The 17,473-nt window shown below is 42.7% G+C and overlaps 1 protein-coding gene and 2 long non-coding RNA genes across 13 annotated transcripts in view; 1 reads left to right on the top strand and 2 right to left on the bottom strand.

Moving 5' to 3' along the window:
• Positions 1–811: 811 nt before the first annotated feature.
• Positions 812–2,038, bottom strand: LOC311444654. Of its 2 annotated transcripts, XR_014697986.1 has the most exons (3): positions 1,941–2,038; positions 1,704–1,835; positions 812–1,403 (listed from the first exon to the last, which is right to left on the bottom strand). It is a non-coding gene; the product is annotated as an uncharacterized lncRNA (long non-coding RNA). The 2 variants fall into 2 exon arrangements; XR_014697987.1 differs by lacking the exon at positions 1,941–2,038 and having other exon boundaries at positions 1,704–1,908.
• Positions 2,039–2,146: 108 nt separating this feature from the next.
• Positions 2,147–16,847, top strand: LOC311444656. Its single transcript, XR_014697988.1, has 4 exons — positions 2,147–2,266; positions 8,771–8,847; positions 14,489–14,636; positions 16,007–16,847. It is a non-coding gene; the product is annotated as an uncharacterized lncRNA (long non-coding RNA).
• Positions 16,722–17,473, bottom strand: part of MACROH2A1 (macroH2A.1 histone) — a 46,315-nt gene continuing 45,563 nt past the window's right edge. For all 10 annotated transcript variants that reach the window (XM_084535942.1, XM_084535938.1, XM_084535940.1 and 7 more), the window contains one exon: positions 16,722–17,440. In XM_084535942.1, coding sequence (XP_084392068.1) covers positions 17,275–17,440 — 166 coding nt within the window. In that variant the 3' untranslated portion in view covers positions 16,722–17,274. The remainder of the gene's footprint in view (positions 17,441–17,473) is intronic.

Here is a 17,473-nt window from a genome sequence, read left to right on the forward strand (position 1 = left end):
CCTTCCTCCTGGATTTGCTGGGGAGGATCTGGTTGCCAAAGCTGGGATTTCACAGCTGTGGTCTGACGGGCTTCCTATCAGCACATACAAAAGGAGCGAGCACACAGCACCAGCTAAATGTCCCCTTCAAGGCTTCTCAGCTGGAACAACTGCTGCGGTTTGAAGTTGTTTTGTTAACTTCTTTGGCTAATTGATAACATCTGCATCTCGCCACCCTTCCTTGCGTCTCAGGCTACTTCCAAACAGATCAGATAGATAATGCTGCGGCAGATCTCGGTTTCTGTACCAGTGATATATTGTTACACTTCACGAAAATGGTATTAAAAGCTGGGGGATGTCTTCAGATAATGCTTCCTTTATAAAGGTTTCTTTCACACAGTCGCAGAAACAAGCCCAGAGACAGTAATAAAACTTCAGGTTATTCATTTGGTGTTTCCCTTGTGATCACGATCAGATAAAAAAAACTTTTGAAATATTTCACGCTATTTTCCTTTCTTTTTCCCTACTCTACTACCTAAGTTTAAAAATTACATTTAGGCTTTAAAACATTGGAATTAGCTTTTATTTTTCATTATTTTTCATCATCCTCGTATTACAATAGGAGAATCAGGAATACATGTGATATTTTAGTAAATAAAGTCTTTGTATTCAGGATCACTCTTGAAGTCTGGTAATACACAGTGACACCATATAGGTCCCAAGGAGACATTATGGTTGTAATGGAAATATCGTATATCTCATATCTCAGGTCTGATATATCAGCTCGGCCATAAAAAGAAACAGGATATTTGCAACTATATTTTAACAGGGATTTTGCTGTTACCATGAGAACATGGATTACTCAGAAATTTTGGTGAGAAAACTCTTAAATGGTTTCATCAGTGTCTAGTCCCAGGAGTGTTCAGTTCTTTCGCTGCTATCGAAATAGCCATTAATGCAGTGAAAATCAGAAACTTATGAGTGTTTCATGGGTGTCTGACTGTACATCTCAGACTTAAGTCTCAGCACAGGTCAGATGGTCCCTTCTATCATATTTCAGGATTCCCAAGATCAAATCTGGGCCGTGCCTAGAGACACATGTCAGCTATGAGTTCTCTGTAGCTTGACAATTTTCCATTTCTGGCTGGGCAGAGGTTCCCTCCTCCACCTCTCAGTTGCTCTTGGGACAGTTCGTGGTGTTGCTGAGCAGGGCCCGGAGATGTCTGCAGGCCCTGTGATGTGCGGGGAGCTGATGTAAGCCAAGGCTCAAAGACTCGAAGTTGCTCAGCCAGCCAGGAGAGCCTCGTGAAATTTCTTGTAAAAGGAATTTCTCAGGATTCGGAGAGACCAGTGTTACATAACGCCTCAGAAACAGCATTCGACACAGGATAGGGCTATCCCCTTTACGAAGTCCCCAGAAGAACCTGAAAGATGCCATGAGAACTATTATTACTGCGATTCTTTTATTTTGTGCCATTTCAGCATCGGTAACATCTACAAAAGAAACATAGATAAAATCCCAAACACAAATCTCTCATGACTTCACCTAATGCAAGCTCAACACATTTGGTCTTAATCTGAGTATCTGGGCTGGGATGAGTTCTGCAGAGCTGTAATAAAATAAATATTTTTCTGCACTGAGAATGGCTCAGCAAAAGGTTCAAAGTCAGGTCAGCGCAGAGTTCTTTACCCATGTTTTGCTAGACATGGAAATTTATCCTCACCTAAGGAGCTGTGAAAGCTCCACACCGGCTGGTGGAAGGGAAGGGACTTAAATCAAGTATCTCTTGCTCATTTTAAACATCAGATTCCATCAGAATTTGAGGAAGACTAAGCAATAGGTACAGCCCCAGATTCTGGAAACAAAAACATTTCCACCGGAAAAGTTAAAAATAAATGAATGGGGGAATTTCCATAGGGCTCCCTTTCCTGCTCTGCCCCATTCAAATTGGATTGCTCACAGAAACAAAGGGAACAAGCAGCCTCGTTACAGCAGACTCATCCCAGGTGAGCAAGTGTGAGCTACTCAACAATTAGCAATAGAGTGAGAGCTCTTTTAATTGTTTTTTCAAACAAACACAAACCACCTGTTCTGCCATTTTTCATGCAGGAACAAAAGGAAGCATGATTCACAGGTACAGCATAAAAAGGAAGGCAGAGAGGTTTGGAAGGATGTTTGTCACTTTGCTGCAGCATGTGATAGAGCTTCAAAATTTAGTGACCAATTGTTTTATGTCATCGTGTGATTGAGGCAGAAATAATATGAACGAATGAAGAATTCATGGAGGTTAGTAGTTTTCCATTTCTTTGCAATTATGTTGTCTGTTAGCCTACTGCAGATGAGAGAAAGTGCCCATCTTTTAGTTAGGTTGTTCCAAAGCTGTTCTTGAAGAGACTGTACAAAAAGCTCTCATTATCTTAGTGTTTAACTCTTGTCACCTTTCATACAGCCAGGTGCTGCTGCAACTATATTGACATAATTCCCTTTTAAATTAGTGGGAATTGATTGTGAATTCCCAATATAAAAATCTACTTTCAAGTGGTAAATCCTTAAAAAAATGTGATCTAACCTGTAACTTTTCTGAAGGTTGATGCTTTCCTAGTGTGAGAAGTGATCCATCCTCTACTTAACTGTATATTCAGTTACTGTTAGCTCTGTTTTGCTAGATAGAAATTCTCTATTTCTTGTTTCCAGGCCCACACTAGCCTATAAAAAGAACTCAAGAGTTTGACCAAACTTCTGAAGAGGACTGCAGGCTGAGCTAGATGTGGATGCAGGAGTTCCAGTTCCAGGTCTTGCATCTCTGACTAATTATTAATTGTTTGAATCAGCCTTCAGAAAGGTCAGCCATAAGCACCCCAGATTATCTCAGCTCAAAGCAAAGGTATCAGGTGCACCCTTGCAGACCCAGGTTAGCAAGAAAACCACTGTGTGCTCATAGTGGAAGTAGATGACACTCTACACCTGGACCCAGAAATTTTCCACCCATTTAAATTCATCAAGTGCAGTGGAAGTAATCTTATCCCTCCTGGTGGTCTCCAGCTCTCCTTGTCCCATGGCATAGTAGTTTACTGAGTTGCTGCAGAGGCCCCTCCAGGAGGAGATGTCTCTCTTGGTTGAACTTACCACAAACATCATCAGCTGTGATGTCTTTTCAGAAGAGGACTTTTAAGGAAAGATTGAGGCAAGTGTGTATTATTTGTTCCCTGGCTGCCAGTAGAGAGGTTGATGTGTCCTGTCCTTGCAGAAGCAGTGGCTGCTTAAGTGAAAGTATTTCTTTATGGCCATTGCCATTTATCCTTTCATTTTGAAGCAGCACTAATCTCTCTCCTTTTAGGGTGTGTCAGTACATTTACAGACTATGATAAGTTGCCCTGAATTGAAGGGTTTACAACCATATGTATATTTTTTGATTTTGGGACACATATAGATCATGTTAAAAACCAGAAGTCCATTGTTCAATCAATCAAGTTAATCCTGGTGCTCCTTGATAACTATAGCTATCGCATTTCAGAGTGATTTTACTGGATATTACTGGGATTACTTGTAGTAGCCACTCAGTCTAGACAGGGGTTTCTATTACAGTGAACACAGACAAAAGGGTAAGAAATATTAATGCCCAACATCCATTAACCATGCACAAACTGCATATCAGAGAGTGGATCCTGTTCACTTGGCTGTGGTTCCCCTTCCCTTTTGTGTATCTCTCAGGAGGGCACTGGCTTTTTTAATTAAAAAAAAAAAAAAAAAAAACACAACAGGTTGTCTTTATGATTTTAAAAGAAAAAAAGGAAAAGAGCTGCTTGGAAATCTTGCCATTTAGAGATAAGGGGAGTTAGAGATCTCTTGTGGGACTGTACCAATATGGAAAGGTCCACATGTTTTGGCTTGAGAGTTGTCTTCAGGACGGCCTGTCTCCTATGGCCTCTTCTCCAAGTTGTGAGCAGAGTTGTGGTCATCCTGCTGAAATGGACAGCTTAGAAGCTTGGAGGATCTCCGAGAAACCTATCATTGTGAGACTATGGTGAAATCGATTCCAGGACTGTCATCAGGGCCAGATAAAATTATACTACCCGTTGTTTCTGAAACAAAGCCACTTAGAATGAGAAGCACTCCAGGAATGCTGGTTCTTGAATAAATGTAATGTGCCAGTGACATGTAGTTCCCACCATCCCTAGAAGATAATTCTGCCGCAACTAAATTAGGACAGTTGGCTGATTAAAATTAGACCTAGTTAATGGGGCACTGAGTGAGGTAATAAAGTTAAACTTTAAAGCATTTCAAACTCTCATTGTTATTCTACATGTCCAGGCTCATAATGTATGGGCAAACATTGTATTTGCTGCTTAGACTGCTTGTTGTGTCCCAGATGTTATTTTGGGTATGCCATACTTCAAATTGTTGTCAGACTGCCTGTGATAGCTGAACTTCCACCAGGTCTTCCCAAGTACATTACGAGTTTGAGTATCAGTAGAAACACTTAAACACTTCATTTACATACTACCTGTTGTGCTGTACTCACTTGCCTAAAGATGTTCTCTTTCTTGGCGTCCTTTTAAGACTTCGGGAATTAAAAGCTACCTAGCTTGCTGTTGGAAGGGTCTGAAGATCCTGTGGAAGTAGAATTTTCTAAAAATTTTTCCCCTTTAGACAGCACAAATCAATATTTCCAGTTATATAGGAAGCTTGAAATTATTGCAAGATTACCTTAATCCCTGGGTGATGAGGTCAATTTGGTGCTATTTGGGTATATAAATCAAGGTTTCCCCGCAAAACTTTAGGTGTAGGCCTAGGGAACATGGTCTGCATGGCCACTGCTTTGAAACCACTTCTATAATCTGAGAGCTGACTTCAAAACATTTGAATGTGATGGGCGCTGGGTGCTGTTACTGTCCCAGTGTCTATCTTTCAGTTTCCAGGGCTGGGCACTTTTCACCTCAAATCTTCCACAGTAAATTTGCCCATGACAAGAAGCTTTGTCTGCTGGTTGGCATAGCTCAGCAGAGCCTTTGGTGGCTCCCAGATCTTCTCTCCAGTCAGAGGGAAATAAGTAGTGGATGTGTCTTAATTAGTTAGTCCCTGTTGCTGTAACTCATTCTAACCTAATGCTTTACAATCCTAAATATTTTTATACTGTGAGACGAGGATTGTGTTTATATCATTGTCTTACAACATGGAAAAGGCACCACTGAGAAGTTCAAGGTCCAAGTTTGTGTAAGTACCCAATTCTCTTGGTTACTTTCCTCAGCAGTTGGTCTTTTAATACAGTTATGGACATGTTGTATGGGAGCAGGGTGATGCAGCTGGACTCTTGTAAATTTTAGGCTTAAAATAAACAGATTTGTCTTGCTGTGTACATGTCTATCTGGATCCAGCAGCTGAAGGTCTGCTTACACCTCCTCACTTGAACTTTCATTTCATTTTTGGCTGTTTCCCACTGACATTCACACCTGGTTGGTGGACAGAGTCGCTGTTTTCAGACTTGCTGAGGAAGTTGGAAATGCAGGAGGCTTCTTTGTGCATGGTCCCCTGTGATCCCTTCTCTCCTGCCTGCTGCTCACTCCAGGAAACTTGGCTCTGTGGGGTCAGAGGATGACCAGAACCACTGGGAACCACCCATGGTGGTGTGGGATGAACTGTTGTGAAGAATGGTGAAAGTCCAGAGATTTTCCTGACCCATAGCTTGGAGATCATCCAAGCTTCTTGATAAAATCCATTGTTTGACTGCACTGTCACCTCCTTCAGTCCCTGCTTCCTGGCTGCACAGCTCAGCACTGAATTCGAGAAGCAAAATCTTTTTCAGGCCTAGAGACAGTCCAGAACTGCACTGATTTACGTGCCCTGAGATAACGGCCTCATGCTATCCTTTGAGGTTTTCTGTTTCTTTCATTGCTTCCCAAATGCCACTCAGATTCCTGCAACCCCAGCAATCAATGGTACTATATCGGGGTTGTTAACTTCAGATTAAACCTTTGTTAAACTTCACTGGTGGTGTGGATGTCTTGGAAGCTACAGAGTATGAAGGAGATCATCTGTGGGAAAGGCTGGCCGATGGCATTTCATTAGCCATTTGGCTGGGAGATCCTGATCATCTTTACAGTTCGTGAAAGGCTGTTGAAGTAGAAGTTTCAATGATAATTAATAACAGCATTCATCTCAGCTATTCTCTTGGTGAAGCTCTTGCTCTAACGTTGGCTTTCAATGAAGATATGCCATTGTAAGCTCTCATTTTATGTAGAGAAAAATGCTTTTAAAGTTCCAGATTTAGAAGCTTTTACAGAGCTTAATAAAAATTCCCTTTTTGGGCAAAGTGCAGTTGACAGCTGTACTGGTACTGATGGTTTCTATTTAAAAACATGTTCCTTTCATTTGCTGCATCTTGCAGCTGCTGAGAATCTTCTGTTTTGCTTCCTCTGAGTTTCTCTCTTACCATCGTGCAGGCATTGGAGTTAGGGGCCAAGTGCCTGGAACAACACCAGTGGGGAGAGAGAAGCTGCTTTTAATTTCTCTCTCCCTTGACTCAGCTCTGTATTGATGTGGGAAAGATCTGGACAAGTACCAGGTATTTGCAATATAGGCTTGTTGGGACAGAGGCTACTCATCATCTCCAGAAATGTGCAATTTCTAGGATAATAAAGTCCTATAGAAACAGTAACAATGGTGCTATGGGACTCTGCTAAAGGGGTGTGTGTGTGTCCATCCAAAGAGGGCTTGGTTTCTAACACCCACCACAAAGTCTTCATGTTCTGTATGTAGCAAATATAGATGCTGTTGATTTAGACTTTTCTTGAAAGGACAGATAAGCAACAATAACCAGAGCAAGATGTACTATTCTGACAAAAAGCCACGTGAATTTACTGGGTAAAACCTCTGTCTGGGGAGTCCAGGGCTTGGCTCATCCTCCTGTTAGGTTTCTGGGTGCCCCTTGCTTTTAGGAGGCAGTCAGCAATGTGAAGAAAAGGCAATCATGTTAATCTCCTGCCTAACTAGTAGCTGGATCTCTTTACCAGCTTAGCACTTCTGGGCCATATATCCATGTAGGAACCCCAGTTGTACTTCTTTTTATGTGTATTGACTTAGTGGAGTGCAAACATGTTAAAAAGTTCACTTTCTCCTTTATACGAGTCTATAAAAAAGCTCTTAAAATGGAGTCATAGGGTTTCAACGAGACAAATGAATGATCAGCCGAGAGCTAGCAGTCCTTTCCAATGGATTGGGTGCTTTACTGTGAGGAATGGTAAGATCCTAATCAGCCTGGAGAGTTTTCATGCCTCCAGCACTATGTAATGACACAAAATATTACGATGCCTCCAAGTTACAATGGGATAGGCGGGTAGGATGCAGTAATAGGTATCACTCATGATATTTGATTCCAGTTAAAACTACGTTCTCGAGTCTCTAGGCAGCAGAGACTTCTTATGCATTTATGGGAATTTGAGTAAAACTAAACATACACACGCTAGCCTGGAAATTTTTCTAACAGTTATTTGGGCACAGTAACATGCAGAAATAATTGTAAACACATGCAGGAGTAGATCAGTGTGTTTTCAGTGCCTACTTTTAGGAGAAATAACACATTAACATATTTTCTGAATTTTGCAAATGCACTGCAAGGTTGCAGCTCAATAAACCTAACTTTATATGTTCTTTTAAACTGATGACACGGTATTATATCAAGATGTTTTCCAGTTGGGAGTTGGGAAGCCGTACGACATGACAGAAGTGTTCGTAATCAGACATTTCAGCACAATTTTTGACTCACACGGAGCTGATCAAAAATCATCTCTCCGGCAAGGAACAGATCTGTTTACAAGACTTGCTGTGGACGGAATCGATCCCATGGCCAGGGCAGTAAAACACATCCACTGCAATCGCACAGGAGCAGGTTGCAGTTTACCAGAAGGAATCACTTACTGTACAGAACTGCTACACTTCATTTCTGCACACTGGGAAATGTTGGGTTATGTCCTGGAACTTACATTTGTGGGGATGTGCTTATATTCTGTGTTGGTCACTGGGATCACAAACGTGGTCAATCAGTGAGAAAAGAAAGAAAATGGAATAATTCATCTGCTCACCCCCCAAACACCCAGAAGTGGTGGTGTTATTTTGGGGAAAGAGAAACACAAGCATTTGGAAACAGCCCCCAGATAGCTCTATTTCTAGAGTCTTTCTACAAACAAATGGTGAAAACAGGAAAATTTCACTACAGGCACCACAAAAATGATTTATTTTTTTCTCTCTGCTGGTAGCTCCTGGAGGTTTTCATTGTGAGTACCACCTGCTGAGCTTTGAAAGGATGCACCTGAGCTAGTGCTGGGGTTTGCTAATGGTGAGGCTGGAAATGGTTAACTCATGCTGTTCATGGGGCTGGAAGATCAACATTCATCCCTGGCACAACTCTTCAGGAATGGTGCCAGGAACCAGTAGCTGAACTTCTCCCTAGGAACAGAGGACAGCACTGCTAAATGCCTGCAGTCTTAAATGGTTGCTCGTTTGTCAAGGTGGTCTTGTTGAAGCACGAGCTGAGAGACATCTCTGTTACCCAAAGAAATGTGTAGCCAATGGAGCCTGAGCACTTTCGTTGTTACAACAGCAAACGTTATCTGCATAATTACAAAGTTATGTTCTGATAGGGATTCTTACTTAAGCCTGTTACATGCTCCAGCAAAGCAGAAAATCCCTTACTGAGTACCGTTAATAATGGAGCATTAAAAATACACTGTTTTCTTTCCTTGCTTTATACACATCTATTTATTTTTCAAACGACTGTATTTTGGTACTTTCTAGGATTTCTCTCCTGGGTGCTGGAAAGGTCTTTCCCCTGGACATGACAACAAGAGGCAATGTCACCACAATTGTTTCTGGTAAGGTTCCCTTTACCTTTTGGGGACTGGCTCTCTCCCTCCCACTAGGGTCTGTGAGGGGCTGGGACTGGGATTTAACTGGGAGATGAAGTGTGGGGAGTTTGTCAGCTCTGGAGAATGTGCCTGGCCTTGGAGAGCCTGATAACTTTCAGAGGTTTTTCTACAAGGATTAAACTGAGCTTTCTGGTGGAGAAATTAATGATGTGGTGCCCGAGGACTAAGACACCCCTAACTTTTGTGAAGTTTTAATTTTCAGGTAGTGCTGTGTGGAGCTGGGAGCTGGACTCGATGATCCTTGTGGGTCCCTTCCAACCCGATATGCTGTGATGCTGCTCTATGATTCCTCCGGTGATCTAACTAGAAGAGTCCAGTGGGGTTAGCGGGATCGTGGATGTCCCAAGCATGGACCCCAACCCCAGGCAGTGCTCTGGTGGTGGTGGGAACTGCTTCTCCACGTAGAGCTGTGTGTAGCTGCGGGCACACACACGTTGGAAGAAGCCACCCGAGGGACCCAGCTTCCTCCATGCTGCAGATTTGGGGACGGTTTAGCTGTGTGCTGTACCTACCCCGCTTCAGGTAAGTCCCTGCTAGGATGCATCTTCCCCCTGCTGTGGGAAACAAGGTCGTCTCACCAGTTTTAAGGCCCAGCAGTAAATTAAGCAATGGAAAAAGGACCCGGAGTCAACCCCTTTCCTGGGCTGGGCGCTCTCAGAGCCGGTGAGTGTAACACTCACATTACGTGGCTTTATTACCAACATGTGCACACGCAGACTTAAAGGCCAGTGGCTAGACCAAGCTAGCATTTAGTGCGAGTGGGAAGAGGGAAAGAATCTATTTTTGTGCCAATACAAAGGATGAGTAATGACTCCAGGAACAGCTGCGGTGCCCCTGAAACTGCAGAAGGCCAGCTGATTCCTGCCGTGCCTCCCCAGCCAGGAGGCAGCACCTGAGGCCTGCCAGGTAAAAGTTGGGCTCTGTGCTTTGTCCAGGTCCTTAGAGCTCCACTTGGAGGGAAGTGAGCGGGGAACAGGCTTTGCTTCACTGCTTAAAGAGTTCCTCAAAAAGGAGAAGGGGGGGAAAAAAAATACCTGGGAGAAATATTTCAGCCCAAAGTAATATTTACTTGGGTGCTTAAAACTTTGTAAAATGCCCCGGAGGTCACGAGCCATTCATCCTGCTGTGTATTTCTCTTTAAGAAGGTGCTTGTAAGTAGTACTGGAACACATGTGTGATGAGGGGTTGCCATGGCAAACAGGTTTTGGCACTGTTTAAGACAGAGTTTTATTGCACAGCAGAATAAATAAGCATGTTAAAGCTGCATACAGTAACTTGTTGGCACATACATTAATGCTCCCAAGGGTTGCAATAACTTAAGCACCCTCCCTTTAAACATTTTTCAGTGTTTTTTCTTTTTTTTATTGACTACATGCATTTAGTATTAGGGCTAGGAATGTCCCATTTCCACTCCCTTTTGAAGTGAGTAATTGAGGCAAAAAAGGAGGACTGTCTAATAAATCATAAAGGCCCATTGTACCCAGACAGGAGGGATGATTTTTCCTTTCCTAACCTGCGTGAGGATAAGCCAGCAAGGGACCTGACTGCGTGCTAAATCCCAACCTGCTCCCTCTAGACATAGGAGTAGACTGTGGTTGTACTTCTGATAGAGCCAAAATGATCAGAAATCGTTTCACACCATTTTCTGCAGTTTCTGCCTTGCTGTTTTGTGCCAAGCCAGCCTCCCACCACATCACAGCAGCGAGGTATTACTTCAGCCTCAGCACTTCTGGAACTACCTGTTCGGTTCCATTTGGCTCCCAGTTCGCACCAGTGAGTCCCCAGCAGGTCTGGAAATACTCCCAGCTCCAGGGAAGTGCTACAGGGAGGCAAAAGGCAAATCTGGGCCTGTAAGAGGGCTCAGGCTTGTGGTGCTCTTAAAGGTGAACATAAATTACTCTTTATAATGAAAGCTCTGGTTTAAGAAGAGTTATTAGTGTATTAGGCTGGGCTTTATTAGCTCAGAGCTTTCGGAGCCATGTGGGAGGTGTGACACTGGCTCCCTCTTCTGTGGGAAGCAGCAACCTTCCTGCGTGGAGAACTTTAAAGCTGCCAAAAGCAGGCAAAGCCCGCAAAATCTCCCCCATCTCCTCCCACCTCGGTTAGGTTAGCATAAAAGCACATTAGTGCAGACGTGATCAGATAATGCCTGGCTGTAAGGCCAGTGGCGCAGCACTGCCTCTGCTCCTGGGGAGTGAAGGATGGCTGAGGCCTTCAGCAGAGCTGGCAGTTATTGTTTCCTGTTAAAAAAAATAAAAATAAAAATGGGGAATTGGCAAGAGCAATGGGCTGAATTCTTTGTTTTATCGGTGAGTTGGGCAGTTACTGGTGAAGGGTGACAAAGTAGAGATGCTCACCTGAAAAGGAGATTGCAGTCAGTACTGGCTGCTATTACACTCTGAAGTCAAATGCTTTGCACACTCCCTGTGTTTTTAGGATGAGGACTGTAATATATTTTATTCTTAGGGCCCTTTTTGCCTCTCACCATCTTACCAAGAAGAGCCCACGGCCATCAATGTGACCATCAGAGCCGCTCATTTCTCCTAAACTTTTTGTGTATGTTCAGCCATAGCTGAACCACTCCTGGGCTCCATGAAATGGGAAAGGGGAAAAGAAAAGTTGATTATTTTAAATGAAATGTATATGTTTGTGACACTGCAGGCTGATAGGCTCATTATGAGAAGTAATAAAAGAAACTGTGAGGGAAGGATATTGTGTTGAGGGAAAAAGAAAGGAGGTGATTTATTTTTATTTTTTTTAGATGTCTTTTAGGCCTAGAAAGGCGTCTCCTGGGCATAAGCAGAGTTGAAGAGCTACCACTTCCTTCAGGTTGCTTGGATTTGCTTGCAATTAAAGCCTAGTGGAGCTGTCAGGGGCTGTTGACAAATATATTATAGCCAACTTAGGTTAAGCGAGAATTACTTAAAATTAATCCATCCCTGCACAATATTCCTGTTTCACTTCAGAAGAATGCGCCAGGAGGAGTAAGTACAATCCTGACAATGTTCGGGGAACCTCCTCAAGGTGGAAATTTGCAAATAGGGCTACTGTAGTATGTAATGAGAAGCTGCAGGGCTTTCAATTATCCCACATAGTCTGTCTCTTTGCAACTTGACTGACAGCTAATTATGCTGGTGCCATTTTTTTGGCAGTGGAATTTAATCTCCCAGATGGAAAGCAAATCAATCTGCCCATCGCTGCAGCTGAGGCATACTTTGGCTCAACTTTAATTTATTCTCCTAAGCCTGAGAAGGCGAGTCATTTCAAGGTGCAGAAATATCAAATTTCTTCTGTTAGCCAGGCTGGCGAGAAAGCGGGGAAGAGTTGGGATTTCGTAGGCTACGCTGCGAAGCGGTGTTGCTCCTTGCTTTGTATTAGGGAACGGCGGAATCATCTCCCCTTGATTCCTGTCCGAGGTGTCTGACAAGGAGGAAGCGCTTATGAGCTGGGTGCTAGTGATAATGGTTAAACATGAGTTGTGCAGGCATTAAGTAGGATTCGATGGAGGAATGAACTAAATCTCTGAAGAACTCAATACAGAAAGGAATTGGTGGCAATTTTCAAGCACTTCAGCCAGTGTGCGATAGCCTGGTTCCCATTGGGTTTCACGCCAGGGATATAAATACAATCCTTCTACTTACCTGCACTCTTCAGGCCTATCAATTATGCTGCTCCCTCTGGGTTGCCACTGCAGCTTTAGGTATTACCGTCCTCTGTAAAACCACCACGGAGCACGGTATGTCACTAGTTACCACGGGCTACAGACCTGATCTTCGAGTGCCCGGGCACCTGCAGCTCCTGTCAATGTTGTTTTTCAGGCTAGAAAACCCAATTTTAGCTAGGATCAAGGGGAAGGGAGCTCACAAAAAAACTTGGTGTTAACACAGGGAAATTGGAGCCTTGTTTTTCTGCAGACTTCTGCTTGTTTGGCTAACAAGAAGTCTTCTTGCTCTTTCAGCCTATGTGCCTCAGTTCCGTGCTTTATCTTACCTTTTGGGGTACTCTCTCTGAATTCTTAGCTTCTCAGATGTCTGGAGAGAAACAAAGTTCCTGCCTCGTTTTTATTGAGAAAAGCATTTCTACAAGTGCTCTGCTCAGGCCTGGTGAGTCAGATTCCAGCCTTCCTCACACTTGCACAAATACTTTGACTTCACCAAGGTATGTCTGAATGCTGAAGGGTTAGAAGCTCTCCCTTCTAGCTATTAATATCTTCCTATTTTCATATAGTGCTTGTAATCATGCTGATGCTGCTCCTAATGAGTCCTAGCGTGATATTTTGTAATTACAATAAGCTTGTACATAAGCAGCATTTGTTGCTGGCAAAAAAAAGCCCCAACACATTCCTGTGCCTCCCATCACCCACCTTTGTTGGGATCAAACTTTGCTTGGCCACCTTGCTTTCACTCTGTTGCAGGACAGGACGAGCTGAAGTAGCTTGGGGCATACCCAGTCCTTTGTCTGGGGTATGTCTAAGAGCAGTAGGAAGATTTCAGTTGGGGTTGTGGGCTGGATGTGAGTGCTAGGAGCCTGCTTGTACCTCCGAATCTCCCAAACTGCTCATCCAGACTTCCAAAACGTTGAGATCCAGAAAGGAGCTGAAGCAAATGCAGCAAGTTTTGTTAGCGACTCTTAAATAAATCATGAGGTAGGGAGGGCTGATTCAAGTGGGATGTAACATGAGACCCAAAGTCTAACCTGTCCATCACTGCGCTAATCATCCAGAAGACACATCTGTGCTGCTGTTCCTAAATAATCTGCCCTCCTCAAACTGTTTTAGAAAACTAAAGGTTACACAAATGTTGTTCATTGCTTCCATTTCGGGGTGGGGTGGGAGGTGGGGGCTGGACCTCAGGAAGCCAGGACCCAAAGAGGCAGAGGAGCTGCAGCAGGACTGTGAGCTATTCCTCTTCAGATGGGGAGTTAGGGGAAAGACCCCAAATTTGCATTTTTGCTTAATTCCTCTCCAGGGCAAATTAACACTTCTGTCAGCAGCTAATTGCATCTAAAACCCAGCCTGGCAACCTGACCATGACTGTGGTAGGGTAATTATACCTGCTAATCACACAGCCTGTCAGCCTAGGATGAGAAAAGCTTCGGGAGGGTGATAGCCTGCAAAATCGGAGAGAACTGCTGAAGTTATGTGACTTTTGATGCACCCAAGAACAGTATTACAATGAATTTTCTCTTCCACAGTGGAAAAAGTCAGTGGACTAAAAGCAGAATAGTAGTGGAGAGCAAGATTTGAAGCAGTTGATTAAGAGTATTTTGTTGCCAGTAGCATTTTCAACCTTTTAAAGTATATGAATTGGTAAAGAGAGGAGACTGATTTTAACTGTTGTTTTCAGATAAGATCCCAAAAGGTCTTACCAGGAGAAGAACAAGCTGTAAAGGCGCTTTGACTGAGACTTTCTGTATGCAGCCCTCCTGAAATATGATTAATTTATTTTTGCATGGAGCTTGCACACTTAACTATAACAAACAAAATGCTAGGAGGATTCCCAAAGTGGTATCATCTTGGTCGCAGTACATGTTAGCAGGAATTTCCTCTGTTTTTCTTATGCATGTAACCAGATCTGTTGCTTTTTAGGTACTTGAATATGAGCCATAATCTACTCGGGCTGCACCATGTGGCTGAGTTCAAGCTTGCTCCAGGATCTTTGGCTTCTGCTTTCCTGACAAAGCCTGCTGGATTTCAGGACCTCAGAGCAGCATTCTTCAGGCTGTGGGAAACGTGGGTGAGTGCTGACTGGGAGGCAGGGCTGTGTCAGAGACCACCAACTCCTCCTCCAGGCAAATTTCCCCTGCTCCAAGTGCGGTAGGGACCAGCTGGGCAGCAGTTCAAGGTCGCTTTCAGAGCAGGCTGGGTCAAAGCAATGGAATCACAGTATTTACTGCAAACACTGCAAAAGCTTTATGAGCTTTTGAATAAATGCTAGGAAGGAGGAGGAAGCTCTGGTGTTTGTACAGGAGAATACAGTGATGCTACCTATGAGACTAGCTTCAAAATTGGCAGAGATTTTAAACAGGAGTGAAAGATGCTTCAGTTATGAGTTAGAATGAGAACAGGCTTCCTGAAAGCTCTCAGGTTGGGGCCCTGCCCACTGTGACCCACTGTAAGCATGGTGTTGTCCTTCTTAGTTAAGGCACTGTAAGAAGCCCTGATAACTGTTCCTGTTCACTGTGGTGCTGAGAGCTCAGATCCTCACCAGGTGGGAGCTGCTCATGGGTCTTTGTTTGCAAAAGGACCTGCAGTCAAACAAGGCAAATTGCATGTCACAAGCAATCCGATGGGAGCAGTGGAACTGTTCATGGAGCCAGTGGCTGAATAAGCAGAAAAGATATGAAGCCAGGAGAAACAAGTCCATGTAATTTGAGTTGCATTACAATTTACTTCAGGATTTTCTTGAAAGACAGAAGTTGCCATCCCTTCATTTTGTGTAACAGTGTAAGTCAGATTTATTAAATACCACTGGGTGTTGTACTTTTAACTGCTTTGAAAACACCCCTGATCAAACACTTTTCATGTTATTGACATGAAAAATTTTGGGACTTAAAAAAACATTACAGTAAATTCTACAGTGCAAAGAGACCAAGAAGCTGTTGGTCTGATGTGTACACTCCTGCATTAAATATCCCCTCCTGAGCTTAAGAACTCAGGGCCCTTTTCATACCAAGTGTTTCCTTATGACCCTCATCCATTGTCTACTCTTCAATCCTTTCAGTGACACCTAGTGAAATTTATGGAAAGTGCAGCACCCCTTCCACAATTAAATCTTATCTTACTGCATCTTATTTATTGCCACTTAACCTGCTGTCATTAAAGACTGATACCAGATGCATTTGGGCCATTTAAAAATTTAAAGTTTGCATTCATAGTATGGTCAAACACCTTAACTCCATGCAAACATGTAACTTATTCTCTGTTCCTCTTAACTTTGTGTACATGTTTAGAACAGCATTGTTTTAAAGACATTTTAAATTGTCTTCTAGTATTGGTACTGTTGTTCCTCTGGAGCACTCCACTTGAAGCAAGTATTCTGAATTCTGTGCAAAAAACCAAACTTGCAGGAGCTTAAACTACATGTTTTTAATATTTGATAATCAGGATACATATACGGAGTCCTGAGCTTACTGTTAACAGTCAGTCACATTTCATCCACTCATTGCTCTGCATCAACCCAGGATGGATGTGAAGTACTCTTTCATCAGCAAATGAAGTTTTCCACAGAAATCGAAAACGTATGCCTACTATCTAGAAAGTAGGCTAAAGACTTCAAAGGAAGAGCTTCCTCTTCAGAGAGAGCATTCATATGCAATAGCTTTTGAACATATAACCTCTTCTTTCTCAAAGTACAAAAACAAGTGGCTTCCGTAAGGTTTATGTTGGTATGGATTTCAGCTGTGCAAACTATATGGCAACCAGTACAAACTGGGCTCATAAAGAGTAGGAAAAAAAATACAAAATGGCTTCAAACAAGCCAATATTCAATGACTGGAACTAGTTCAAAAAAACAAACCCTAGGCCTTACTTGATATAAAAGGCTTGGACCTCTCAAAATAAACAGCCAATTAAGTCAGATTCTGAACAGGAGGATCTGAAGCACCAACAGGAAAGTCTGAATGCTCACTGCAGAAAGTTCAGTTGTGGGTGTCACCAAGCATGTAGTCATCCAGCTGGTACATGTAAGGTGCCCAGCATCTCCAAACAAGTTTCCAGGCTGATAGTTCAGATCTGGTTTCATCATCCTTCTCACAGCTACCTTTTCAGAATTTATAAAATAAAGACTTAAGGGGAAAATTAATTCAAGTACACTGACAGCAACAGTTCAAACATTTTACTAAATCAATTCACACGATTTCAAAATTGTAAATATAATTAAGAACAACAGGGTTTCTGTATCTTTTCTTCCAGATTTATCATTAAGACAATAAACAAACACAAATTAGGTTTATAGCATCTGTTCTTTTAAAAAATGAAAGGAACGCCACTCGATGTATTGATAAAGCACCACAACACAGTTACAAAATAGGGTCGGCCTGTTTCTTTCACAAGTAAAAGACTACATATTCCTAACAGCTTTCTGCTTCAACCATACTTCATTAAAATAAAACTATAAAATCTCCTAGATTACACTAAGTTCAGACGATGCCTGGTATACAGTGCATTAACAGCAGTAATGCCAACTATCAGTGCCAACATAAAACATTTTAGAAAGTAAAAAACAAAATAAAACTAAAACAAATCCAAAAAACCACCTTTTTATTTCCCTAGATGAGCAAAATTTAAAATAAGGGATGTTCTGCTTCACAATGAGTTAAGGATTTTGGGGAAGAAGATGGGTAAGAGGGAGCTGGTACTGTAGCTTTCTATGCTTAGTTGGCATCTAGTTTGGCCATTTCCTGCACATATATCCCTATACTCTCACTGTCGAAGAGCACGAAGTACACCGTCTTGATTGAAGAGGACATTGTTGACACAAAATAGCTGGAGATGGCTTTCAGGATCAGCTGGGCAGCCGTTTGCTTTGGGAAACCGTTTCTAGTAAGAGAAACAGGAAAAAAAGAAAGGAAA

The sequence above is a fragment of the Aythya ferina genome (genome assembly GCF_964211825.1).
Source record: "Aythya ferina genome assembly, chromosome: 14".
Taxonomy (NCBI): Eukaryota; Metazoa; Chordata; class Aves; order Anseriformes; family Anatidae; genus Aythya; species Aythya ferina.